Source organism: Manacus candei, unplaced genomic scaffold (genome assembly GCF_025592945.1).
Source record: "Manacus candei isolate 608988 ecotype Guabito, Panama unplaced genomic scaffold, ASM2559294v1 h1tg000045l, whole genome shotgun sequence".
NCBI lineage: Eukaryota > Metazoa > Chordata > Aves > Passeriformes > Pipridae > Manacus > Manacus candei.
Genome location: NW_026138093.1, coordinates 6,796,399 through 6,824,373, shown reverse-complemented (window position 1 = coordinate 6,824,373; position 27,975 = coordinate 6,796,399). Strand labels below are relative to the sequence as shown.

The 27,975-nt window shown below is 55.0% G+C and overlaps 1 protein-coding gene and 1 pseudogene across 1 annotated transcript; one reads left to right on the top strand and one right to left on the bottom strand.

The window, feature by feature from the left end:
* Positions 1-27,975, bottom strand: part of LOC127474814 (zinc finger protein 208-like) — a 549,167-nt pseudogene that overhangs the window by 161,936 nt on the left and 359,256 nt on the right.
* LOC127474897 (olfactory receptor 14J1-like) lies at positions 202-9,252 on the top strand. Its single transcript, XM_051796219.1, has 2 exons — positions 202-1,085; positions 9,075-9,252. Exons 1-2 carry the CDS (start codon positions 202-204, stop codon positions 9,145-9,147), a joined length of 957 nt encoding a protein of 318 aa, XP_051652179.1. The 3' UTR covers positions 9,148-9,252.

Sequence of the window (27,975 nt, the reverse complement as noted above, 5' to 3'; positions counted from 1 at the left end):
CTAAAACAGAGAAAATGCTGTTCAGCAGGGACCCAGTACTGGAGCTGAAGGAAGATCTTCTAGGAAATCAAAAGGCTGTCTGTGTGTGACATGGGGAGTGTCTGTAGAATACAGCTTTGACTTTGTTTAGATAAGTCCACACTAACTGGCCTCTTACTGTCTTCTTCTCCTGTGTTGGAAACAAACACACAGAGGCAGCAAATGTCCAACAGCAGCTCCCTCACCCAGTTCCTCCTCCTGGCATTCACAGACAGGCGGGAACTGCAGCTCCTGCACTTCTGGCTCTTCCTGGCCATCTCCCTGGCTGCCCTCCTGGCCAACGGCCTCATCCTCAGCGCCGTAGCCTGTGACCACCACCTGCACACCCCCATGGGCTTCTTCCTGCTCCACCTCTCCCTCACAGACCTGGGCTGCATCTGCACCACTGTCCCCAAAGCCATGCACAATTCCCTCTGGGACAACACAACCATCTCCTACATGGGATGTGCTGCACAGGCCTTTTTCTTTCTGTTCTTCATCTCAGTAGAGTTTTCCCTCCTCACCATCATGTGCTACGACCGCTACGTTGCCATCTGCAAACCCCTGCACTACGGGACCCTCCTGGGCAGCAGAGCTTGTGCCCACATGGCAGCAGCTGCCTGGGCCACTGGCTTTCTCTATTCTCTGCTGCACACAGCCAGTACATTTTCCCTGCCCCTGTGCCAGGGCAATGCCCTGGGCCAGTTCTTCTGTGAAATCCCACACGTCCTCAAGCTCTCCTGCTCACACTCAGTCTACCTCAGGGAAATTGGGCTCACTGTGGTTACTGCCTGTTTAGTGTTTGGTTGTTTTCTTTTCATTGTTTTCTCCTATGTGCAGATCTTCAGGGCTGTGCTGAGGATCCCCTCTCAGCAGGGACGGCACAAAGCCTTTTCCACTTGCCTCCCTCACTTGGTCGTGGTCTCCCTGTTTGTCAGCACTGGCTTGTTTACTTACTTGAAGCCCCCCTCAATCTCCTCCCCATCCTTTGATCTGTTGGTGTCATTTCTATACTCAGTGGTGCCTCCAGCACTGAACCCCCTCATCTACAGCCTGAGGAACCAGGAGCTCAAGGACACACTGAAGAAAATGATGACTGGATGTTTTTCAGAAGCAAAAATATTTCTGTTTTCTGCTCCATAACATTCAGAATGGATGGCCCAGCCTTCCTTCTCAGGTTTCTTATGGCAATAATTTGTGGGGGCTGTTCTCTTTTTTCTTGCAATATTGTTTTCCACAAAAGAAAATGTTATTCTTCCTGCCCTTTCTAATTCATTGTCTACTATTGAATTTGATTCTGATACTGTCTAAATGAGGAATTTTAATTTATGCATTTAAAAAAAACTAATTTTCTTGCAGAAACTTTTTTGGATGAAATCCTTCCTCTGGTACCTTTGAAGTAGCGGGGACTGTCCCTGTGTGCAGATGCAGAAAGAAAAGGAGTCCCAGCACAGCAGCACTGCCAGGGAGCACCAGAACTTATTCTGAGCTGCTCTCTTTCTACTTCCATGCTCTCCTTTTGCACCCATGTGTAAGACCTGAGTGGTTTGATGTTTGGGGTGTAGAGATGTAACAAGAACTAATAGTTTTTGCAACAAAACGTGTCATAGAAAATTACTGTGTGCAATTTAGAGAAACCGACCAAGCACGGTGAGAGAACAATGAAGAAGGGAGCTGAAGCAACAGGTGTATCTATAACCAGGAATACTTTCTCAAAGAAGTTCATATGGCAGTCACTTGGAATTCTGGGGACTCCAAACAGAGAAGACCACCAAAGACGCTCAATGAAGCCCCTCAGAGACCTTATAAGGATATGTATATATGCTAATAAGTGTTGGGAGCTGCAGCTCCGGTGTATCTGCGAATGCCATGAATACATAAAAGGAATGCAGGGAACAAAAACTGGATAACCATGTAATGCTGACATAGCAGCAGGAGTGAAGATACCTCTGTGTTCACTTTGGTGAACTGATTCCCAGGGCACCCGGTTTGCTGAAATCATGCAGTGTGTTGTAATAGAAATGCCTGCCTATTAAAACTGACAAATTGAGTCTTCGAGGTTTCTTTAAGAGCTAGTTTTAGGCAACAACGGTGCTTCATGGCCCCTCACAGCCCCTTACAGCCCCTCATGGCTTCTCACAGGCCCTCATGGCCCCTCATGGCCCCTCACAGCCCCTCACACCCCTCATGGCTTCTCACAGCCCCTTACAGCCCCTCACAGCCCCTCATGGTCCCTCACAGGCTCTCACAGCCCCTCACAGGCCCTCACAGCCCCTCACAGCCCCTCACAGGCCCTCACAGCTCTCACAGCCCTTCACAGGCCCTCATGGCCCCTCACAGCCCCTCATGGCCCCTCACAGCCCCTCATGGCCCCTCACAGCCCCTCATGGCCCTTTACAGCCCCTCACAGCACCAGATGTGGGGATTCTCCCAAAGGAGAAGGGATCGGGGCCTGCTTGTCCTCCTTTTAGTTGGGTCATTTTATAGCAATGAGTAAAGAAAGGTTGAAATGAAACAGTTTGCACCATTTCCCTCTGCTTTAATTGGGGGGGGCTGAAGCTCTCTGCTGACGGTGGCCCGAGTGTGACCATCAGTGCAGCCCCCCAGCCCCCTTTGTTCCCCCCCATCATTCCTGGTTCCAAAGCCCCCCGGCTCTGGAGGAGGCAGAGCTGCAGCACCGTGGGCTCCGTCCCCGGCCCAGCCGGGGCTCTCGGGCAGGAGCAGCAGCAGCGCAGCCCCTTCCCACCTGCTCTTGCCTTGGCTTTGCCTGGGAAGCCAGAAGCCTCTGGAAATCAGCACAGCCACTGCAACAAGAGCCAGGTCTAAAAGAGTTAACTGAGATATCTTGGCCTGCTAAGAAATCCCAATACCTGTGTTGCTAGAAGAACATTTCAGGAGCACTGGTTAATATCATGTTCTGTTCTGCTCACTGGACCAAAGGCCTTATTATAGAAAGGAGTAGTACACACATGGTAATAAATTAGGTAAACTAGACATTTGAATAAGATACAGAAGGCCCAAAGCCAGGGTTTTGCAAGCTTGAAGAATTCAGGTCACCTGACAAAGAAAATTGAAGAGGTCAAATCAAGGAAGATATCCATGGTGACCACCAGAGGGATGAAGGCTTGAGGAGAAGACCCCCGAGTAGAAGACTGTGCATGCCTGGAAAGACTCCACCCAGAGACTAGCCTACTTATTAATATGTATGTTAAATAATTTAACTATGTATCTAAAGTGTATAAAATGGTTTTCTTTTGCACATTCAGGTAGAGCAAGCTTGTCCAGTGCGAGCTGGCTTGCTCACAACGTTGAATAAACAAATACTTTGCAGTTTAAAGATACAAAATTCTCTGAGCAGTTAATCATATTGGGGTTTTTCAGCAGCAAAGAGGGTTGGGAGAGTTCCAGACTGCTCAGGCTGGGAAGGGGATAGGGCAAGTCCTCCTGCAGTCATTCTCAGGCATTGGAAGGACAAGGCAGGGATTGCAGAACCCCTGTGGGAGGGAAAAGAAGGGGATGTTGTGTGCCCAGACTTTATCAAGGCCCTTGACATGGTCTCCTGTGGTCTCCTTATGGCCAGAGTGGCGAGAGCTGGACTGAAGAAGTGGAAGATGTGGTGGGTGGGAAGTTGGCTGAATGAAGAGTGTCAAATCAAATCCATGGTACAAAGTCCTCTTGGCAGCAACTTCTGGATGAAATCCCTCAGTGACCAGCCCTTGAACACCACTGCAGAACATCTTTATTATCTCTCTGTACATTGGGACAAAATGCGTTTTCAAGTCCTTTGTGAATGATGTCACATTTCAGGGAGCCCTTGAGCAACCTGTCCTGGTTAAAAGACACATATTGGGGCAGAAACTCCCATAAAATGAATTCACTCCTCTTTTATTCCCCACCACTACAGGGAGACAAAATACAAGGAGGTATAAGTGAAAAAAAATAACAGTTCACTGACAAGAAATACAGCAGCAAAACCAGCAATACCAACAGAACAGTTCAAAGCTACAACAGAGAGAGAAATTGCCTCCTCTCTCCCCCTGTCCCAACTCCCTTTTGTAAACAGATGAAAACAGGGATCAACATGTTTCCCTTCTCCCTTTTCCCCCTGAATGAACAAAGAACAAAAAACAAAACCAGGGGAGAGAGGGGGCAAAGCAAAATCTGGAAAACTCTCTGGTCTGAGATCAGTTGTGCTGCCCAAGAACACGCTGACTCCAGAGGTGTCCAAGCGGGGCAGAGCGGTGGAGAGGCAGCGGTTCTGCTTGGTTCCATGGAGTTCTGGGGAGGCACAGTGGGTTCCATGAGACTCTTCAGTGTCACTACGACCCCTTGGTTCCCTGAAGGTCTGAGATGTCTCAGGGTTCCTTTTGTTCCAACGAGACCTCGCATGTCACAATGGGCCCTTGGTTCCATGAGATTCCACAGTGTCCCTGCATTCCTTTGGTTCCATGAGGCCCTGCAGTGTCACGGTGCCACTTGATTCTGTGACATTACAAAGAATCAGAATGGTCCCTTGATTTAAGGCCAACTGCACATGGGGCTGCATTAGGGGGAGTGTGGGCACCCAGACAAGGGAGTTGTCAGCCCCTGGACTCAGCCCTGGGGTCACCACATCTGGACTGCTCTGTCTGTCTGTGAGGATCCCCATTCTGGAGGAATGAGGAAGCACTGGAGAGGGTCTAGAGGAGATCTGACAGGATGGAGCTTTTCTCTGTACTGGAAATAGAATGAAATCTCCACAAAGAGTAGCATGGAAGGTTCAGACTGAAGGTGAGGAAAAAGAAATGTCACTCAACGGGGACCCTTGTGCTGCAAGAGGTCACCCAGAGGGAGTCAGGATCAGCCCATGGCTTTGTGTTCCAGGGAACAGCCAGAGCTGGTGCAGAGCCATCAGGGAGGGTCTAGAAATGCTGCTGGGAGGGGGTGGGAAAGCAGGAGGGGTGTGTGCAGCCTGCAAGGCCAGAGCAGCAGCAGGGCCAGGGCAGGACAGCCTGCAGGAGAGATGGCCAAGGGCTCTGGCAGGGCTGCAAGGCCCAAAGGCACCCAGGCCTTTGTCCCCTTGCCTCTGGCAGCTGCCTCTGCCACTCAGGCCACCACAAGACACTTGCCTGGCAGGTTCTGCACTTGGTTTCTGCCTCGCCCCTCCCTCAGGAGCCTGGCAGGGGTTGCCCAGTTTTGGCCTTTGTTGTTCCTCCCCCTCCCATCCCAGTGCCCCCCAAACAGCCCTGAGCCAGCCGGGAGGGACAGGATCTGCTGGGCCAGGGCCTGGGGCTCAGGCCTTGGCCTTTGTGCTCCACAAAACCAAGGCAGGCTTTGCTCAGCATTGCAGGGGCCTGCCCAGAGCCTTTGTCTGCCTGCACTCCTGGCCTCCAAGGAGCTGCTCCAAGGAGTCCCTGGGGAGGCTTTGGCAGTGCCTGCCCTCAGTGGGGCCCAGCAATGCTTCAAGGCACTTGCAGTTTGGCTTCCATCTTCTCTCAGTACCTCAGGATCATGGGCTGGGCTGCAAACACACTGTGGGGCTCATTAAAATGCAGAAATCCCTCAGGATCTCTTTGTCTTCCTTTAATTGTCTTCAAGGCAGTTTCAAAACAAGTCTTCAAAGTTTGTCCTTTTTTTGTTTTAATTCAATGATGGCTATTTTTTAGTTCAGAGAAGAGGTGATAGAGGTGTTCTCCAAGTGATCTTGATGCTGAGTGTCTCCTCAGGAGATCCACACTGACCCTGCCTGATCAACCTTGCTCCTCACCCCCCAACCTCACCAGTTCTGACATGGCCCATCTTGGACTGACAGCTGATGCAAATCCAAACACACTGTGGGACCCATTAAAACACTGAAAAACAAATTATTTCCTTCCTTTAATTGTCTTCAAGACTTCTACAGCTAATTGGAGTTGTTTTGTAGTTTAGTTAAGGAGGAAGATTTTAAAGTGGAAGTCATGAAAAATATATATTTTTTGATGAATAGGAATGACTTACACAGAGCCTTGGGATGCAAGAGGGTCAGGGCACAAAGGATTTGGATCCAAAGGGGGCAAAAGAGATTAGTAGCACTTAATCATTCACCAGTTGAACAGTTATCAGGTGGTTCAACAGCATTTGCTACAATTTTAACAGTGACTGAATTAGAGATTCACAATAACAACATACACACCACAGCCAATTCACACCCATACCCAGGCAGAGCTGTGTGGACACATCAGTAGCTGGGTGTGGAAAGGTCCCTCTCCCAAATTCTCCTTCTTGTCAGGGAAACACTCCCCCAAATCCCTTTGTGTTTCCCACCAGACAAGGGTCACAGATGGAGGAGTGTTTGTGGAGGGGGATCAGAATTTTCCTGGGCATCAGGGAGGGTCTTTGGAGTGTTGCAAACTGGAGGGTTCCCGAGCTGGGAGAGGCTGCCAGAGGTGTCCCACTGAGAGGGAGGTGCTGGGGAGCTGCCAGGGCCTCCCTCAGCCCCACTGGTTGTGGGCTCCCAAAGGGGACTGGCTTTAGTTATCTGCTGAATTTCCCTCCTGGGGTCAGGAATGACTGGAGTTTCCAAACTATTTGGGAATTGTATCCAAACTGTTCCATTTGGGTTATTGTTCAGTCAGGGAACGTTCCAAGGTTTTCAGGGGATGACTGATTATCCTGTGTTCCCCAGCTCTTACACCCATCCCAGTCAGCTGGATGGTTCATTGACAATGTGTCCCGAGGGGCGGCACCTCCGATGCCATAGAAACCCCTCCCCTGGATTAGGAAACCTTTGGAATTCAGGAGCTGTCCCAGTGGAGCATGAAAATGAACAGCAGTTTTCCCAAAGCCCAGCCCCAAGCAGAACAAAGCCAGGCCCATCAGTGTCAGAGCAAAGGTCCCCCATGGCTGTGTCCCTGTGGCCGCTGAGGCGGCAGCGCAGGCCCGAGGCGGTGCCGGGTCCCGGTGCAGCCGGGGCAGAGCGGCGGCTGCGCGAGCGGCAACCCCGGCGGTGAGTGCGGCAGCCCCGTGGGAGCGGCGGCTCCGGGCACAGACGCCGGCGGCAGCCGCTGTGGCTCCTGGAACCCAGTGGCCATTGGGACACTGCAGGGCCTGCTGGAATCCAGGGGCCGGGGGGACACTGGGGAGCCTCTTGGAGCCAAGGGAACCCTGGGATGTTTTGGAACATCCTGGAATCAAGGGGCCATTGTGACACTGCAGGGCCTCATGGAACCAAAGGAATCCTGAGAGTTTTTGGAACCTCATGGAATCAAGGGGCCATTTCTGGCAGGATGCTCTGCTCTGACAATACCTAAACAATGGTCAGAGAATGCAAACAATGCACACTCTGATGAGTTACTGCTGGTGCCAAGGTGCTGTTTTTAATGTTGAATTATGCTAACCCCAGAATGCTTCATGAAACTTCAAACACACACTTTCTGCTTTCTGAAGCAGGATTTGACAGATAAGCTGCTCCCTGGCCTGCAAATATGTCTGGCAGTCAAACCCTTGATAACTATAAAAGCCCCGTCCAACTGTCATGGGGTAGATTCTTCCACAGACTTCCTTGAAGTGTGTGGAGCTTCTGCCATGAAGCAGGAACAGCTCTTCATGGTCACTGCCCAGGGTTTGGGTGGAAGAAAAAAGAATTACCCCCTGTCATTATGGGGTGAGTTACCTCAATCTCTGCTTCAGGATTGTTTCTTTTTGATGGCTTTGATCCAATTGCTTTAATAGAGTTACTTTGATAGACTGCACTGTCCTATCTTACACTATACAACTAGGGGTTTTTGGCTTTTATAATTTGAAGTAAATAATTCTCTTTAAGGTCTTTCATCTGTTCACTTTTCTGATCAATTTTTTGTTCATTTGTCATAATAAATCATTGTTTTTATCGAAATATTTCTGATTTGCCATCACTAAAACCTGCAGGACAAAGTGATTGAATCACACCTCTATAATTCCTTCAACTGAAACCAAAATCTGAGTCTGAGATTGGATCCAGCCACCCCCAGGCTCCTCTCTGAGAAGGAATTTAGAAAGCAAGGGGGTCCTTTCTACCCCTCGTAGCTCAACGAGTTTAGCACAGAATCCCCCTGCACACACACAAACACACAGGCATGGGAATCTACACATACACTCCTGTTCATCCCTGCACAGACATAACCCAGACAGACTCGCAGGGGAACTCCACACACCATTCCCACATCACAACATGGGAACGGTTAGAAAAACATAAAATATGTCCACCAACCCTCACTGCACTGCAGCATTCACAGGATGTGACACCTGTGTCCACTTTTGAAATGTTACAGCCATTCTACACAGCCTTTATTTCCTGTCAGCTGAGTATTCTATCAGCTGCATTCTAAGATGAAACTCCAGGCACATGAACAGCTGAATTTGTTCCACATTTAAACGCTGCTGCACATTTTTAAATGGAGAAAGGAGGGAAAATGCTCAGTGTTCAAATGAATGAAACACAGTGAGCCACAAAAGGCAAACGTACACAGTGTACAGCAGCTTCCTGGAGTTACAGATCTGCTCAATGTTTTATGTGTGGCATTCAGAGACCATGTTTACATTTATTAAACTACTCTCATTCTGCCCCCCCACCCCTTTTTGGAGTGTTTCAATTGCCTTTCCTTCTTCCAACAGCTGTGACAACTGTTAAAACAGTCAGTAAAATTAAGTCCCCTCTATAATCCTTTAGTGAATGTTACATTTAAATCAGAGGTTGAGGGAGATTTCCTGTTATGAATGCTCTGATTCATTTAAAATTATTAAACTGACACATATGTCAAAAGGAGCAGATACATTAATTGCATGTTAGCTCATTAACTATTAGTAATTATTAGTGCTATTGTTTTTGATAAAAGAGCAAACATTCAAGATTGCAGCTGGTTTTAAGTTATTGCATTCTTTAACATGCTCTGCCTTCAAATCAAAGCACACCTAGTGATGGTCAGACAGATGTCTCTGCACTCTCAAAATGTTCAGACAATTTTTTGCTCGAATCCTCTCTCCCCTCACCCATAACACAAGAACTGCAGAAACTACAACACCTGTTTCGTATGTCCTTATGCTCACATGTGCATATGCAGGTCACAATATACAGTCAAATCACAATTGCTATGGATATTATTAATGCGTCAAACTCTGGGGTTTATTAATTGAGACAGGGAAGCAAATATGTTTCTGAATGTTAGTTCTTCCTCTGTGTCCACACAATCCCACACACCTCAAGCCCTGCACTCACAGAATATATTGGCACTGGTAGGGCTTCCCTTTACCGGTGGGTCCGTTGGTGTGAGGTCAAGGTAGAGCTCTGGGCAAAGCTCTTCCCACACTCCCCACACTTGTAGGGCCTCTCCCCGGTGTGGATGCGCCGGTGCCTGACGAGGGTGCAGTTCCGGTTGAAGCCCTTCCCGCAGTCGGTGCAGCGGAAGAGTCTCTCATCCGTGTGCGTCTGCTCATGCGTGTAGAGATTGGAGCTGGTCATAAACCTCTTCCCACATTCCAAGCACTTGTAGGGCCGTTCCCCGGTGTGGAGGCGTTGGTGGGAGCGGAGGGTGGAGCTCTGCCTGAAGCTCTTCCCACATTCCCCACACGTGTAGGGCTGTTCCCCAGTGTGGATGTGCTGGTGGGTGCGGAGGTTGGAGCTGTCACTGAAGCTCTTCCCACATTCCTCACATGTGTAGGGCCATTCTCCAGTGTGGATGCGCTGGTGGCTGAGGAGATCAGAGTTGTCTCTGAAGCTCTTCCCACATTCCGCACACGTGTAGGGCCGCTTCCTTGTGTGGATCTGCTGGTGTCGGATCAGGTGGCTGTTGTTCCTGAAACTCTTCCCACATTCCAAGCACCTGAAGGCTTCCTTTCTAGTGGGATGTTGCCTTGGGACAACGACCTTTAAGTTCTTGCTCAAGCTCTGGCTGCCTTCCCAGCACAGGCTGGCTCTTTCCTCCTCAGAGCACCCTGGGATGGCTTTGGAGCCCCTCCTGCGGGGGGATCTCCGGCCCTTTTCCTCCCCGCTGCCTTCCTGCGCCGGGGAGCCCTTCAAAACGGCCTCTCCCACCAGGGTCTCATGGGGGGATTTGTCCTCCGGGCTCTCCCTCCTCAGCTCGGGGCCTGGGGCAGGAAGCAAGAAGGACAGGCAGGGGATTTGCCTCCGGCCCACAGGGAAGGCCAAGGACATCCCCCCAACTCCGGCCCCGGCAGGACGGCGGCGCCAGCGGGGTTGTCCTGCAGCCGGGGCCATGCTGGGCTGACAGAGCCAGCACAACACCCGCCCAAAGGGACACTGACTTCCTCCTCACCTGCCTGGGGGGCCCAAGGCATCTTCCTCTTCCTCGCAGCCTCCTCCTCCATCCGCCCAAGCTTTGGGAAGGACAAATCCTGATGGGGGGGAAAACAAGGGCTGAGCGCGTTGGCTTGGGGGTTCCTCCTGCCCAAGTCCATCTCTAGAGCTCACCGGGCATCCTGTGACCATAAAAACCTCCAAAACACCAAGATTCAGTCCAGAAAAACCCAAACCACTGAGATTTAAGCAGATTCAGCCCAAAAAAATGTGTTTAATTGGGAGGATGATGGAAGTGAGGTCATTTCATGAGCACTTGATTGAGTTGCTACATTCTAATCAAAAGCTGTATTAATGTAGTGTCATTTAAAACTTTCCAGGGCTGTTACTGGAGGTTCTCTGGCCCCCTGCCAGTTCAAGGCTGTTTCTCCAAACCACTAAACCACGGGTGCCAAACGACCTGGTTGGTCAGTGCCGGCTGGGGGAGTGGGAACTCAGTGAGGGGATGAGAAAACTGCACCCGAGGTTGGGCTGAAAGAGGCTTCAGCACCACTTCTGATGGCCTGGGGGCAGCATCTGGCTTCTCCCAAAATGAGACATGGCACTTGTTCCTCTGCAGGGAGTCAAGGGCAGGAGGGTGACTCCTGCTGCATAGATGGAATGGCAGAGAATCCCTTGGGTCCCCAGGATAGATCAGCACTCGAGGATACAAACTGCCCTTAGGCTCAGGATGCAGCTGCCAGCACAGATTTCCCTGCAAAGTCTGCAGTGAGTCAAGCTCTGGAGAGGAGATTGTGCAGGGACCTGATGGGGATGGACAGGGGCCCAGCAGGGACAGCCAGGGCCTGCAGGGGAAGGCACAGGGACAACCTGGCCCCCCACACTGCCACGGCTGTCTCTGCTCCTCCTTGCAGGCTCCGTGGCCAGGCACAGTTTGTGTTCCTGGGTGCCCACCATCTCAGCACTTGGAGACCCTCAAATCAGCGCCCGCAGCTCTGCAGCAAAGCCCCAGCTCACCTGGCACACAGGGGATGGACACAGCACCTTCTCAGGGCACTCACAGTTTCTTGTCTTCCCCACCACAGGGCTCTCCTTTCTCAGCAGCACCTCTGCCTTGCACTTATTATCAAGGTCACCTCAGGGCCTGTGCTCAAGGACAGGAACCTGCAGAGAGTGCAGATGATGTGCAAGCTCAGGGCTGCCTGCTTGCACTGGCCTCTGGGCTTCCTTCTCCTTCTACAACCAGCCCACAACTTAGCCTGCTTTTCTAACACCACACATTTACACACTAACCTTGGAGATAGATATGGACAGACATCTCTATCACCCTGGGGATGGAGCCTCAAGCATGTGCTGCCACAGGAGTGGCAATCAGAGAATCACAGAATCAGCTGGGTTGGAAAAGACCTCCGAGATCATCAAGTCCAACCCCTGATCCAACCCCGCTGTGCTTCCCAGACCACGGCACTGAGGCCACATCCACTCTCACCTTCAACACCTCCAGGGACGCTGACTCCACCCCTCCCTGCCCAGCCCATTCCAAGGCCTGATGACTCTCTCAGCAAAAAATTGCTTCCCAATATCCAACCTAAACCTCTCCTGGCACAGCTCAAGACCCAGCCCTCTTGTCCTACTGCTGCTTCCTGGCAGAACAGCCCCACTCCCACCTGGCTCCAACCTCCTGGCAGGGGCTTGCAGACAGTCAGGAGGTCTCCCCTGAGCCTCCTCTTCTCCAGCCTCAACACCCCCAGCTCCCTCAGCCTCTCCTCACACCACTTGTGCTCCACTCCCTTCCCCAGCCTCGCTGCTCTTCTCTGCACCTGCTCCAGCTCCTCCAGGGCCTTCCTCAACTCAGGGCCCAGAGCTGGACACAGCACTCCAGGGGTGGCCTCACCAGTGCTCACTCCAGCCCAACAATCCCTTCCCTGCTCCTGCTGACACACTCTTCCTCACACAGGCCACCAGCCATTGGCCCTCTTGGCCACCTGGCTACACTCTGCCTCCTCTTCAGCTCCCTGTCCATCCCCACTCCCAGCTCCCTTTCTGCCTGCCTGCTCTCCAGACACTCTGGCCCCAGCCCGGGGGGCTGACGGGGCTTCTTGTGGCCAAAGGGCAGGACCCGGCCCTTGGCCTGCTGGAACCTCATCCCCTTGCAATCAGCCCATGGATCCAGCTGGGCCAGGTCCCTCTGCAGAGCCCTCCTGCCTTCCAGCACATCAACACACCCCCAGCTTGGGGTCACCTGCACATTTGCTGATGAAATGCCTGGTTCTGCAGCAGCTGCAGATGCTCAAGGGGCAGCAGGACCAAGTCAGGGGCCTGGGGGGGCCGGGGGGGCTTTGGGGTGTGGGAGGGTCCTGGAGGAGCTGGGGAGGGGCTTTGGGGATTGGGGGTACAAATCAGGACAGACCAGTACAGACCAGTACAGACCAGTAGCTCCTCACTGCTCCCCAGATCTCTCCTGGAGCTGGGCCTCATTGTCCTGGGACACCTGAGCCCCCCCAGTGCCCTCCCAGTACAGCCCAGTGCCCCCAGTACAGCCCACTGTGTTCCTGTCCCAGGGTGCCGGGTGATCCCTCTTGGGGGGGTTGGAAAGGATTTGAAGGGGGGGGGGGGAGATTTGGGGGGATCTGGGGGGGGTTGGATTAGAATTTGGGGGGTTTTGGGGTGCTTTGGGTGCATTTAGGGGAGTTAAAAAGGGGTCTTGGGAGGTCAAAGGGATCTGTAGGGGGAAAGGTTTAAAAGGAAAATGGGGGTTGGGAGACATTTGGGAGGGGTTAATGATGTCTAGGGGGAAAGAGGAGGGGCAGCACCAAGAGCAGGTGAGTCCTGAGACCCCCCTGGGGGTCCCAAGACGTTCTTGGTGTCCCTAATTCCCCCCTTAACACCCTGAGACCCCCCTGGTGTCTCCAATGTCCCCAGAGCCTCTCCATGGCCATAATTCCCCCCAATTCCACTGTCCCCATACCCCTCCCCACTGCCTCCAAACCCCATCCCTGATGTCCCCAACCCTCCATCTCACCCCAGGAGCCCCCCCTGGACCCTCTGACACCAAAAACATCCCCCCTCCCCGCCACGTTCACTGCTGGGCTGTCGTGGACTCCACAAAATCCCCTCAAAACCCCTGAAATCCTCTCAGAAATCCACCCCAAGACCCATCGAAGCCTCCCCAAGGACCCCCCAACTCCCATAAGAGGCCTTATCCCCCCCCGCAGACTCCCTAAAACCTTTTAGTGACCCGCAAAACACACCTGGAACCCCCCAAGCCCATTCAGGGATCCCCGCAGTCCCTCTAAGGGAGACTCAAAGCCGCCTGGAACCCGATAAACCCCCTAGAGACCACAAAAACTGCTGCAAAGGTCCCCGCAAAACCCACCCAGGACCCCCGAACCCCCTCAGACATCCCCCAAGCCCACTTGGGACCCCCCAATCTCCTCAGAAACCAAAAAACCCTCAGGGCCTCCCAAACCCCTTCAGGGACCGTCAACCTCCCCCCCCTTGAGTCCCCTCAGGACACCGAACCCCCTCAGGGACCCCTCAAAATCTCCTCGGGAACCCCCGAACTCCTCTGCTAAGCCCTCCCGAGCCCTCCAGCCTTTCCCCCCGCAGCCCCCGAGGGGATCCCCAGACCCCGCTCCCCCCGCAGACCCCCCCAGCTCACACACCCAGCGCAGCTTTTCCCGGGGCCGCCGCCCCCGAATCCTCCACGCGCCAAAGATGGCGCCCTTCGCGCGCTTCGGGCGGGGACACCCCCGCCGCAGCCAATCAGCGCGCGGCCACGCCCCCTGCCCGCCCTCCGCCCCGCCCCCGCCTCGCGCGGGGCACCCCGGGAGATTCCCCAGTCAGTGCCGGGAACAGCCCCGGCAGCGCAGCCCCCGAGGGCACCCGGTGTGCTGGGGCTGGAGAGGACCCTCCTCAGCCTGGGCAGCAGGGCTGCGGGGGGGATTCCCTGACCCTCCCCAGATGGGCCCTTCCTGCCCACCAGCTCCTGCTCCAAACGGCTCCCACACACCCTGGGCCACTTGTCCCACTTGGGCACTGGAGCTGCCCCAGGGCATCTCTGGGCAGTGGCCAGCTCTGGGACTGCTCTGGCAAGTCATGGCCTGAAGCCACGAGTGTGGAATTTAGGAGACACTTGAAACCTCTGCAGAACAGAACTCTTGAGAATTGCTGAAGGCTTCCTGGCCAGCATTGCCAGACCTTTATTTTCTTACTTTTTTTTTAATTTCAACAATTTTTCTCCACTTGTTTTCATTGACAACACCTTCTATATATTCTATTAAGCTGATTCTTTCATTGTGTACATGAATAGTTTTGTGTAGCTACTTATCAAAGTAAATATCCCACCAGTGATTCAGTTATGGAAACCTGGCTCAGAGGAAGCTCCTGATTTTTGGGGCACCTTTCATCTCTCTTTGGTTTTTCCTCTCCCTATTTTTGTCTTGAAAAAGCTCTCCAGGATGTGTGTGCCTGGGAGTGTTTTCACACCCTGAGCTGTGCCCTGTGCCATGGGACAGGGGACAAATGCACCTTCCAGAGAAATCTGCCCCTCCTGCTCACAGAAGCCCTCTGAGTGCCCAGGTGAGATGGTGCCCAGGCTGCTTTGCTGGTGTGGAATGAAAGGGCCAGGGCAGAAAGGCAGAGGAGGGTGAGGGAGGAGACAGGGCCCTTTGCAGGGGATGTGTGCAAGGCTGGGGAGATGAATGTCCCTGGGCCAGTGAAGGCTGTTCCTGGTCACCCCAGAAGTGTCAGGGCTCTGACAGGGCTCCAGAGGGCATCCTCACTGCCCCTCCTCCCTCCACTTTTGGGGGGTCTGAATCCCCTCCCACTCAGTTTGGGGTCCCACCACCCCTTCTGTCCCCTCTGACCCCCCTTTTCCCACCGACCGCCCCCTTCCCACCCCCCACTCACCCAAGAGCTCCTCGCCTGCAGCCGGGGGGGCTCCCAGCACCACCAGTGCCCAGAGAAGTCCCCCCAGAGAAGGGGTTGGGTGGGATCCTGGGTGGGCTTTGAGTATGTTTAGGCAGTCCTGCAGAGCCTGTGTGGAGGTTTAGGGGGTTCCCAGCACCTTTCAAAGTTTGCTGGGTGCCTTATTGAGGGGTTAGTTCCCTCCCAGAGCCCCCCCAGAGCGGGCTGACAGGGGGAACACAGGGGGGTCCCATTCCCGATCCATCCCGGAGCCAGTTCTGCCCCCCCCAAACTCGGCTCCACGCCTTGGAATTCCCCCAAGCCCCTTCCCCACTGCCCCCCAATAACCGGGACTGGGGAGAACTGGGAAGCTTTCCTGGGATCAGGAGTGGCAGCAGGGATGGGGGGACACACGACCCCCCAAAATCCTCACAGGGACAGGAGGGGTCCAGGCTGGGCCCGAGGCCCCGGGGAGGGGCTGCGGCCGCCGCCGGCTCAGGAGCTCTGTGGGGAGAGAAAAGGGGGTGACAGCGGGGTGGGGGGTCCCCGGGGGGGCACAGACGCTCTGGGGGGACACACGACCCCCTGGGACCCCCCTCACCTTCTGGCGCAGGTAGAAGCCGAGCCCCAGCGCCAGGGAGACGAAGGCCAAGAGGAAGCCCCCGGCCCCTCCTTGGCAGCAATTGCTCAGGCTGATGGAGCCCGGCAGGGCCGGGGCCGCCGGCGGTGTCCGATCCCGGCAGGAAGCGGGGAGGGCCCCGGGGAGCGGCGGCGGCGGGCGGGGCCCTGGGGGAGCCGCCCCGAGGGGTCCCCGCCGCCCGGGGCACTGAAGGAGCCGCCCCGGGACGGGCCCTGGCGGGGGTCGCCAGAGAGGGGGGCGAGCTCGGAACAGAATCAGCTCCGGAGAATAAACCGAGGGAAACCAAAGGGCCGCGCCGGGGGAGTCTCCGCCGCCCCGGAGCTGAAAGAGCTGCCCCGCGGGACGAGCGAGGAGGGGCGGCGGTGAAACAGTCGCCCGGGGTGTGGCGAGGGAGATGGGAATGGGATAAAAGAGAGAGAATAGAGGGAGAAATCGCTTTGTTTCCCCCCTCCCTCCCCACCCCAGCTCCCTTTTCTATACAGATAAAAGCAGGGATCAACATGTGCTTCTATTCCCCCTTTTCCCCTCAGGGGATGAGAAAACAAAAGAGAAAACCTTGGGAAAGAGGGGGAAAAGCCAACTCTGCAAAGCTATCTCCTCTGAGATAAGTTGTGCTGCCAAAGGAAATGCTGGCTCCAGGGGTGCCCAAGCAGCAGCAGAGCCCCCACCCTGCACACTCACACACTTCAGCTCAACATTGGGGTTTTCCCCTCCCTGGCACTGCCCAGTCCAGCCCCTCCCTGGTCCCCCCATCTCCCTGCCCCTGCCCCAGCCCAGCAGAGCAGCACACTCAGGTCTGGCCCTGCAGCAGGCCATGGAGGCCATGGAGCTCAGGGACAGGCCCTCTGGGGCTGCAATGCTCAGCACATCATCAGCTCAGGCAGCTCCTGCAGCCCCAGGGCCAGCCCCGCTCCCCAGCACAGCAGCAGAGAATCGGCCCCGGGCTCCTCAGGCCCCATTTGCCATCTCCAGGGGCACTGGCCACCACCAGCACCAGCTGGAGCAGCCTCAGCCCCTCAGCCCCCACAGTGGGACCCTGAGGGCAGCACACGGACTCCAGGGAGAAACCAGCAAGGCAAGGACCCTCTGGAGAGTCTGCTCCTTGGGCTTGTTCTTGAGAGCCCTGGAGAAGAAGAGCTGAGGCTTCAGGCTGTGCCCGGAGCAAATGGAGCCCCTTGTGTGGTGGAAAGAGTGCAGTGGAGCCCAGCTCATGCCAGCAGTGCCATGGCCACAGGACTGACCCAGCCCAGCCCAGGGACCAAGGCCCAGAGCACTGAGGCCTCACCGAGGCCCAGAAGGGGAGGGGGGCAGGAGAAAAAGAGCAGCTCTCAACAGGCCAAATGCTGCTGCTCCCTGGCACTGCTGCTGGGCTGGGACTCTGTTTCCCTGCCCCTCTGCACACAGGCACTGCCCTGCCAGACCCATCAGAGGTCTCAGAAGACTGAACTCAGAGAAACAAGTCACTGAAGGATCCTTGACTTTGTTTCAATGCATTCCTCATTTACACAGACTCTGGGTCAAATTCAACATGTAGACAGTGAACTAGACATGGGATGAATAATCAGTATTCACTGTACACAACTTTATCCCAGGAGAAAACCCACATGAAAACCCTAACCCAGCACCACAAACCCTGAGCAGGCAGGCTGGAACAAGGAGTCCCATTCTGAATGCTATTGAAGAGAAAACAGGCCATTTGTGCCTTCAGAAAAGCATCCAGTCATCATTTCCCTCAGGGCATCCTCAAGCAAAAGACTTCTTAAGACAGATGCCAGAGCTTGGCAGCAGGCTGTCCTTCTCAGCTTGGAAAATCTCTGCTAACTTCCCTAACAATGGTACAAACCCCCCACTTTAATGTTGTCAAACAGTTGCATCTGCAGGATTCATGTTCCAGCATTACCTAATGCACAATTATCACACCTCTTTTTAAATTTAAAGGGGAGGAAAAAAAATGGGGGGTGGGGAGAGAGTCCCCACCCCAGTTATCCATCAGGTGTACATCCTGGTCACTGCTCCCAAGAAATTGAATATATGCTAGAGAGATATAAAAAGACATCAAAAGCTTTCAGAAATAAAAGTGCTTCAGAAGCTAGATTTTAATATTGCCAAGTGGGTTTTTGCCCGATTTAAAGTTGACTGAAATGCCAGGATACTGCATTTTGGAAGCAGCAACAGCTCACATATTGCCTTGTATTAGTGGCTGAAGTGTATTGCTGATTCCAAAGCTAGACTATAATCATCTGTGGGGGAGAGTAGATAAATAAATAAATAAAAACTGGCGTTTCCTACCAACCCTGCTGCCTTGAAGCACTCTTTTCAAATGCAGCCTCCACAGGAAAAAAAAGTTCAGACCACTTTATTTTGATTATAGTGCTTTCCCCAGGCAGGAATTTTTATTTCAGTTGGAATCTTTGAACCATTCCATTTTCAGTGAGGCATTTTTATATTTACAGTTGACATCTTCATAGAAGAATGAAACCTTTGAGCAACAGCTCTAAAGCATGAAGGTTGCCTGCACTAAGTACTTAAGTTATTTTACCTCCCAATGGTGCCTGTTGTTTTTAGCTAAAATTTAATAAACCTTAAATCAATGACCTTTCTTTCACTGAAAGCCTGCCCTTTGGAAAACTAACTTTCCCAAGAAACATATTTGGGTGAATAAATGCCAAAGAAAGGGCTATTGAAATCTAAACATTTTCTCCATTTATAGCTTGTGACCATTTAGTTCCTAAATTCCCGACTGCTACCTAATGTACAGAACAGTGGTGCCTTGGTTGAATCACATATCATTGATTTCAGAGGGTCACAGGGATCTCATTGACAGGAATCAATTATCATCCAAAATCAATCAAATGTGTTCTTGCACTGTCATTCAGCAAATTTGAATATCCCCAAATTAATTGTAAGCATGTGAAAGAACCTAGAAATCAATTTTGAAAAGGTACAAAAATAAAAATCTGTAAACTTTGAGAAGATAATAGTGCATCTGAGCATGTTTCATGCCTGCTGGGGTAAGTTAATGGTGAATCCCACCTTCCCTTCCCAGCACAGGCTGAGATATATTCTTTTTGGAACATGAAAATACTCAGGGACTGAAGGCAGAGGACACACCAGTCAATGATCCAGGATTATTTTATGAACAGCCTGTTACACGCCCAATATCAAACATGCTGCCAGGATATTACAAAATGCACAAGGATGTTACACTCTGAAAAACTGCACATTGTAAGTGAGCCACTGCACTTCAGGGAGAAAGAAAGGAGAGAATTCCTGAATCTCTACCAAAAGCATGAATACATGTGGCCACTTACCCAAAGAGCTGTTCTTGTTGCTGAGGACTCCTCCCTGAACACCTTCACCTGTAATTCTGTCAAGGTAATAAATCCTTCCACTCATCACAGCACACTCAAAAGCCTCCTGCTATTTAATGTCAATGGAAAAATGGCCCAAAGTGTCTAAAACATTTCCTTTTGCTCATGTAAAAGTGCTGGCATTTCACTTCCTTCCTGATAAGCCAGTGTCAATGGACCTGATTATTCTTTTCTTATTCAAAGCATATCAGTAGTTCCAAAGCACTCTCCATCTTATCAGGTGTCTGAACAGCACAGTTACTGAAAACAGTTTGTCCTGCTCCTCTCTCCTTCTGCCAGGCTATCAGATAAACCCAACTAACTCTGTATTTACACCCAATCAAACATAAGCTGTGTCTTCAACACACTGTAGCCTGTTTCTGGCATGTTACAGGTTTGCTGCTTGACATTAGTTGTACCCAAAACAGCAGCAGTGAATTAGTTTAGAACAAAAATATAGTCACTCCATAGCATGGAACACAAAAGGGACACAGGATAGGAAAAAAAAAGAGAAACATTTTGTGAAGTAAGAATGATCACTCTCATCTCAGTAGTTCACAGGTATTTATCTGGTGCTACTTGAAAAAGAGCCTGGAAGCAGCAGGATTCAAATGCATTCAAAACAGACCTGACACAGGCCTCAAGAGTAGAAAAATAATTTCTTGTTTTTGTTTATTTTATGCTCTTGTCCTCTAGGAACTGTCTCTGATTTGCAAAGGGTGAGAAAGTGAAAGAAAGGAAAATTGTTACAGTGTCTGAAAGCCTTTAAATGCCTTTACAGTTTTTGTCTGTAACAAGACTGATTTTCATGATCCAACCTTCATTTGGCACTAAAAGATCCTCACAAAAACAAACCAAAAAAACACTCTCCCCCAAACAAGCCTCTTGGCAACTCTCCTTTTCATTGTATCTCAGATACAGAATTTTCATTGCTGACTACTGAGGAATAACACAAGATCAACTCCTTCAGAAGGGCCAGGGCTTTGAAGGTTTTGCTTCCTGCCCAGCCCTAGGGAACAGGCACAGCATCTCTCTTCCTTCTTCTCAGGATGACAGGATATCCTTGGGATGAGGGCAGTGTTGGAAGAGTTAAACATTAACCTGGCTGTGCCCTGGGCACTCTCAGCTGGCTAAATGAAAAGTTCTGGAATACAGGGAGAAATCCTGAGTTGCAGCTCTTTGATTAAGTACAGCCTTCTTTAGAAGCTGAAACTCCAGCCCCTGAGTGGAGGCTCCTTCCCACCACTTCTCCCACTGACAGTCCCCCTAAGCAATAAAATATCAAGCATAAAAAGACAGTGGCAATCATCCTCCAGAGGTGCTGCTGGTGACACGGCCACAGTGTCAACAGTGCTCCTCGGAGCAGGCGACGGGACAGGACGGGACAGAGCGGTGCTGTGCGGAGCCCCCACGCAGCCAACTCGTGCCTTGCTGACCCGGAGCGTTTTGGAGGATTTTCTCACTTTCAGGTGACCTCGAGGCATTTCCACAGGATTTGGAGACCCGGAGTTTCTCCGAGGTGTCTCTAATCCCTGTGGCAGGTGCCCTTGGGACCCTTTTGCAGGACTTGGAGACCCGGAGCTTCTCCGAGGTGTCTCCAATCCCTGCGGCAGGTGGCCTCAAGGCCATTCTGCAACTTAGGCCCGGAGTTTCTCCGAGGTTCTCTTTCTCTCTTGCAGGTGCCCTGGACACCAGACTGTGGCATGGCAGGGAGACGCTTCAGCCTGCTCAGGCTGTTCCGGAGGAAGAAGGAGGAGGAAAGCCCTGGGGCTGCTCCAACACAGCAGCCTGAAGAGGTGCAGCAGGTGCAGCCCCCGCAGGAGGGTGAGTGCTGGAGCTGGGCCACAGGGCTGGTGGCTGCAGTCCCCTTGACCTCATCCTGTCCCATCCCGTCTGGACATGCCCAGGGAAAGGGTGGGGGGCAGAGGGGCCGGGGTTGATCTCCTGGCAGCCGTGCTCCATCCACTGGGCATCCCAGGGCTGGCCCTGCCTGCTCCTGGAGCCCAGGCCTGGGCTGTGTTCTCCGGCCTCTCCCGCACACCCTCAGCTCTGAGCGCGCTCGCTCTTTGCCAGATGCAGGCCAGGAGCGGACAGAAGAGCAGCTCCGTGCCCGTGGCCGCTTCCGCAGGGCAGCACAGGTACCTGCAGCCATCCCCGCCTGGGCTGGGCCTGCTCTCACTGCTCAGCCCAGCACCGCTGTCGCGGCCCTCCAGGGGACAGCCCTCTCTTCCCTGCCCTTCTTTCTCCTGCAGACATTTATGAAATTCATGGGCAGTCGGCGTAGAAAGTCCAGGGTCACACCAGCTGATGTCCAGGCCCAGCCTGACACCATCCCGACCCAGCTGACAAAGCCTGATGTCAGCACCGTGTCGACTGCTGTCCCAGCACAGTGTGACACCACAACCAGTGATCACACAACCCACTGGGACACCACGTCCACCGATGACGTGTCACACTGTGACTCTGTGCTGCCTGGTCTCACGGAGGAGGCCGACGCAAAAACGACGGAGGGCGTGGTGAGCACTGAGGCCGCGCCTGTTCAGCGCCTGGTCGATACCCCCAGCCTGGACTTTCTTGAGGAGAGAGCTGTCTCTGCTGAAGTAAGCAGCCTGTGGCCCCCCAAGCTGGGTGCGCTGGGCCCCCACAGCCTTTGAGGCTGGCACAGTGTGCTGGGAAGGGAAGCATTTCTCAGGGGAAGCTGGGGAAGTATTTAACTCTGGCAGATCTCCACCTCTCCCCTGTGCATCCTCCAGGCCAGACTGTGGGACCTGGGGACCTGGGGCTGCTCAAGGCATCTCCAGTCCCTGGGGCAGCTGCCCTCGAGGCCAGACAGTGGGACTGGATGAGGCGAGGCATTTCCCAGGCTTCTCTCTTGCAGCTGCCTTGAAGGCACGACTGCAGGACTTGGGGAGCCAAAGCTTTTCCATGGCATCTCTGCTGCAGGTGTCCATAACACCAGATGGAGACATGCAGCAGAGACCACCCACGGTGCCCAAGCTGGCCTGGGTGAAGGAGGAGGAGAAGGAGGAAAGCCCTAGGGCTGCTCCAACACAGCAGCCTGAAGAGGTGCAGCAGGTGCAGCCCCCACAGGAGGGTGAGTGCTGGAGCTGGGCCACAGGGCTGGTGGCTGCAGCCCTCTTGGCCTCATCCTGTCCCATCCCCTCTGGATATGCCCAGGGAAAGGGAGGGGGGCAGAGGGGCCGAGGCTGATCTCCTGGCAGCCGTGCTCCATCCACTGGGCATCCCGGGGCTGGCCCTGCCTGCTCCTGGAGCCCAGGCCTGGGCTGTGTTCTCCGGCCTCTCCCGCACACCCTCAGCTCTGAGCGCGCTCGCTCTTTGCCAGATGCAGGCCAGGAGCGGACAGAAGAGCAGCTCCGTGCCCGTGGCCGCTTCCGCAGGGCAGCACAGGTACCTGCAGCCATCCCCGCCTGGGCTGGGCCTGCTCTCACTGCTCAGCCCAGCACCGCTGTCGCGGCCCTCCAGGGGACATCCCTCTCTCTTCCTTGCCTTTCTCCTGTAGCTGGTTTGCAGATTCATCAGGTGCATTTGGCACGAAGAGGCCACTTTCATGGCCACTGGGGACACGGCAAACTTGGACCTCTTCAATGCCCAGACCAGCGCTGCCCTGCTGGATTTGCTTGTGGAGAACGGTGTCTACAAAGCAAAGCAAGTAAGCAGCCTGTGGCCAGGGTTCCAGTCCCCCAGGGATGCTGTGGCCCCTCACATCAGCTGCTCTGGGTCCCCTCAGCCTTTGAGACCAGCAGAGTGTGGTGGCAAGGGGAGCACTTCTTGGGGGAAGCTGGGCAAGTTACTGGCTCTGGCAGCTCTCCAACTGTCCCCTGTGTCCCCTCCAGGTGCCGGCCATAGTCAGGTGCATCCACCAGTGGCTCACATCCAATGTGTCTGATGAGCACAGGCTGGACAAGACTCTTGTCCTGCTGACCGAGGCACACCCCACGGATGTTGCAGTGACCCTGCTGCGCTCTGCCCCAGCCTGTGACAGGTATGGGGCCCACCTGCCTTGAGGGCTCACCTGCCTTTAGACCCCATCCCCCTGGACAGCCTGTCCCAAATGGTGTGCCAGAGACATGGAGACTTCCCGGACACTCCAGCTCCTCTCTTTGCCAGCTCTGGCATGTCAGCCTCCAATCCTGAGGCCAGCCTGCCTCCCTGCCCCACAAGGCACCGTGGCTCTGTCACCTGGGCCCCGCAGCTGCCCAGGCCACAGCGCTGTGTCCCAGACTCCCCTGAGCCAGAGTCGTGACTCCACAGAGCTGCTCGCACCATGTGGAAGACGCTCATCTCCTCCAGACGGACTAAGGAGCCGGTGCTGCAGATCCTCTTCCATGTGCTGGAATACTGGCCAGCGCACAGGAGACGCACCTCTGATGGGGATGAGAGGGATGTCTTTGCCCTGGCTGTGAGTTTCTTGAGCTGGCCTCTGCTCGCCCCCAGGTTGCCTCTGGGACACCTTTCCATCCTCCCTCACCACTGCTTCTCCCTGCCCCAGGCACTGGGCTGCAAGCCTGGCTTAGGGGCAGGTTCAGGGACACCAGGCAGGGGGATCCCCCTGTGTCTCCTCTGGCCTGTCCCGGCCACGCTTGGGCCCTGCCACATGGACATCTGGGCCCTGAGAGCTGTCTCTGGGTGCTTTGTCTTTGGCAGGCAACTGTGGCACTCTGGGAGATCATCCAGCTGTCCCACTCCTGGTGCCCAAGTGCAGTGAAGGACAATTTCCCCCGCCTCCTTCTGACTCTGCTCTTCCAAGTTTTCATCAGCACAGAGGAGATGTCAGAGGAGGTCGAGACCTTCTGGAGGCGATGCCGGGAGCAGCGCAGCCTTCCCCCCAACCCCAACAGGTGCTCCATCCCAGTCCCCTCTCCCTGCCACGCCCTCGGGGCTGGGGCCAGGGCTCTGTGCCTGACCTGGGCTGTGCTCTGCACACAGGTTTGCAGTGCAGACCGTTAAAGCCCTGCTGCGCCAGCTGCTGGATGAGGACGTGCTGATGGCGATCGGTCGCAAGTGTGGCTGGGACATGCTCCTCAAGGCTGACACCCACCACTATGCAGTGGGTCTGCTGGCCAGGTGAGAGCCCTTTCTCCCCACTGCCCCTGTCATTTCTGCTCTGTGCACAAGCCACCCCACACAGTGCCCGTGTGCTGGGCCAGAGGGCCTTGGCAGCCAGGGATGGCTGAGCAGAGTGGAAAAGGCGGAGAGGGGCGGCTGCACAGGAGGAGCCACCTCCCAAAGTGCCCACGTCCTCTCCTGGGCTGGTGGCCAAAGACCAGGCCTGTGTGAGTCAGTCCCAGGAGAGCTTTGCCCACCTGGCTCAGGGTCTCTGGCACCTTTATTCCCCCTTGCAGGGAGCTGTGCCGTTTCTCCCGCTCCTTCTGCCGCAGCATCGCCGTCAGCCTGCTCCCGCGGCTCAGCAGGGGAGAGCCCCTGTGGGAACTGCCTGCCCTGGCGTTCCTGGTGGAGGTGAGCCTGATGGCGAGCGCTGCCTGGCCCAGCTGCCTCCCCCTCTCTGCCCTCTCACAGCCGCAGCCGCCCGGGACGGTGCCTGCACCCTGTGCTGCTGCCTGGGCCCAGCCCCGGGCAGGTCTGGGCTCCTGCCGGCCGGGCACCCCGTCACTGCTCCCTGCCTTTCAGGTCCTGCACTGCCTGAACCCCAGACAATGTGGGCCCAGCGTCCTGCAGATCATTTCCAGGCACCTGCGCAGGCAGTGCCCGGAGAGGCGTCGCCTGGCGCTCCGAGGCCTGGTGGTGCTCAGCAAGGCTCCCGCAATGGTGAGCAGGGGACAGGGGCTGAAGCCGGGCCGGCAGCGTGAGGCTGTGCAAGGCAGTAGCTTGGCCTTGGCTGGCCTTTGGCAGCTGTGGCAGCTGCTCCCAGCTCTCCTCCTCCCCGTTCAGCTGCCCGACTCCTTTGGGACACACCTTTGGCCTCTGGGCCCTGCGGCAGCAGCGTGGGGCTGCACCACAGCATTGTGTTCCACACAGGCTAAGAGCATCCGGAGCCTGAATGAAAGCCTCCTGGAGCTACTGCAGGATGCAGACACAGATACAGTTCAGATGACTCTCTCTGTGTTCATCAATGTGCTGGGCTTGAAAGTCATCGAAATATCCAGCCCAATAGCCCTGAAGTTGCTTGAGGTGCTGCGGCCACTCTTTGACAACGTAAGGCTCTGTGCCCCTCATCGTGGGCACTGAGTGCTGCCAGGAAACTTTGGGCCCAGTGCCTTTTCAGGCCTGTGCCCCGGTGGGCCTGGAGAAGCCAGTGCTGAGGTCTTTTCCTCTTCCTTTGCACCAGGAGCACAGCCAGCTGCAGCAGCTCTCCATGCTCCTCTTCCGGGAGCTGATGGAGGCGACAGAGAGGAGCAAGAGCCTAAAGCCACACGTGTACCTGAGTCTGGTGCCATTCTACTTCAACTGGCATGATGAGAACCAGCGTGTGGCAGAGGTGAGGACTCGTGGGTTCTGGTGTCCCCATGGCAGGAGGCTGCTGTGCCTCCTGCCCTGGCCCATGGTCACCTGCAGCCTCCTCCTGGCCTTGGCGCAGGGATGCGGGTGCTGTGCCCTGGGCTGCGGTGCCATGGCCCGCTCTCTGTTGCTGTGCAGGCCTCTCGGAGAGCACTGTTTGGTGCAGCCAGGTTCCTGAAGTGGAGGGATCTTGAGAACTTGGTGACCATGGAGCAGCCGTGGAGGTTTCCCGAGTGCCTGGTAAGGACGGCCCCAAAGCCCCAGCCCCTGGCTGCCCAGGAGCACCCAGCCCTCTGCTCCCCCCAAACCCGGCCCCAGCGGCTGCTGGCCAGGCCTCAGGGCTCTGCGGGCAGGGGAGCCCCGTGCTGGGGGCAGGGAGCGCCCGGCCAAGGGGCAGAGCCTGAGCCGAGCCTTCCCTCCGTGCCCTGGCGCTCTTTGCAGCTGGAAAAGGACAGGAGCCGAGTGGGCCAGTACGTGCGCCAGGCCCTGCCGTTCCTGGAGAGCCCAGAGGAGCCCCTGCGAAAGCTGGCCATCAAGTTCCTGGGTGAGCCACAAGGCCGGGGTCCCTCCCCACCCCGCTGCAGCTCGGCCCCAGCCCCGGCTGCTGCAGCGGCAGCAGGATGCGGCCCAGGGCATGTGGAGCCCCGAGTGGCCTGGTGCCTGCTGCCGCCCTGTGCCAGCCCAGCCCTGGGGCGTCCCCATGCGGGAAGGCCCCGGGCTCAGCCCTGCCAGGGCAGGAGGCCGTGTGGCCGGGCTGGCAGCGCCGCTGCGGGGGACCTGTGCCTCTGGGGCCTGACAGGCTCTGTGTTCCCAGGGATCGCCGCCAGGTCCATGAAGCAGGAGCAGCCAGAGCTGCAGCTCATCTGCCAAGGTGAGCGAGGGCACCTTCCAGCTGATCCCCTTGGGCCCTGCTCCCTCCTGGCCATGGCAAGAGCTGGCTGGGATGGCCCTGGCAGGAGGGGCTCCTCGCGTCCCCACACCCCTGGCCTCTCACCTTGGCTCTCTTCCTTTCTCTTTCAGCCCTTCAAGGCATCACTGATGACAGCCCTGCCGTCTCAGACCTGGCCCTTCAAACGCTCCACATCATCAGAGCTGTACGGAGAACTTCATTCTTCCCATTCTGGTAGTCTCCGTTGCTGCCTCTTCCAGCCCGTAGAGGTGTGACAGAAGACATCAGACTCGCCATGGCAGGCCTGGCAATTCAACACTGCTACGTGCTGAGAGCTGTACAGATGGCTCCCTAGTGCAGATTCCAGCAGCTCCAAGACTGGCTGTGCAGGGCGTGGAAGACCCGGCCTTTTCCACAGGGCAGTGTCTGCCTGTGCTGCTGCAGCTCTGTGGGGAACTGATGCAGGAAGCTCCATCTCCTGGGGCCACCTGAGCCTGTGGGGAAGATGCCTCTTCCCTGCAAGCACCTCCTTTGAACCCAGCATGGGAATGTTACATCCATGTTATCACACACAGAAGCCCAGGAGGTTGTTTTGGTGCCCAGTGTGCACAAGGCTTTGGGGAAGAGGGGAAAAGGGCTCCCTGTGCTCAGCAACACTTGCCCCGCTGTGCAGCGTGCCAGCAAAAGACCAGCAGGGGAGGGGGCGCTGGGAGGCCAGGAAGGGGTGAGGTGCTGTGGAGGCCCTGATGGGACAAGGGAGCAGGAAGCCTTGAGGGGAATCTGGGGGGGGGTGGGTGGCAGAAGGCTGCGAGGGGACATACTGGGTGCAAAGCCCCCAAACTGTGGTCTGTTACTGTTTGCCTTACATCTTTAATAAGAGCATATGACAGACCGTCCCAGTGAGGGTCCTGGTCAGGCAAGACCAGGACTGGGAAAGCTTTTAAGACTGCCATGTCCCCTGCGAGTCTCGCCTCCCCCCGCACTCGCACCCATTTGTCAGGCAAGTCAGGAGAGTGAAAGGTTAAATCTTTTTCCTTATCTGTGAGTTCTGGGTCCTCCTTGGAGTCATCTGACTGAGAAACTGGTACTGTGGCAGCGGCACCACAGAAGCGAAGTCCACGCGAATGGGGCGTGGAGGAGGAGGCCTTTGTTTCTGGCCATGCTGCGGGCTGTGCCTTAGGTGGCCACAGTGATGCTGGCAATGAAGGCAGCTCTGGCGGCATGGAAGGCAACACAGGAGATTGATGTCAGGGCAGGGCATGGGGCAGGGTCTGCACACAAAATTTCAGCTCCTGCTGTGATGGTGGCTCAGAATCAGTTGCCGTTTCTACACAGTTGTCTGCGGAGCTGGAGTGAGTTTGCAAAGCTTCATAAACTGCTCTCCATGTTGTTAATAAAGAGGTTGCTATCTTATCCCCTAGCGTGGTGCTGTCCCAGAGTCTGA

Excerpts from the sequence above, each read along its gene's own strand:
- LOC127474897 (XM_051796219.1), top strand. The coding sequence starts at position 202 with ATGTCCAACAGCAGCTCCCTCACCCAGTTCCTCCTCCTGGCATTCACA. Across the intron at positions 1,086-9,074 it reads TACAGCCTGAGGAACCAGGA|GTCACAATATACAGTCAAAT; the intron begins GCTCAAGGACAC and ends GTGCATATGCAG.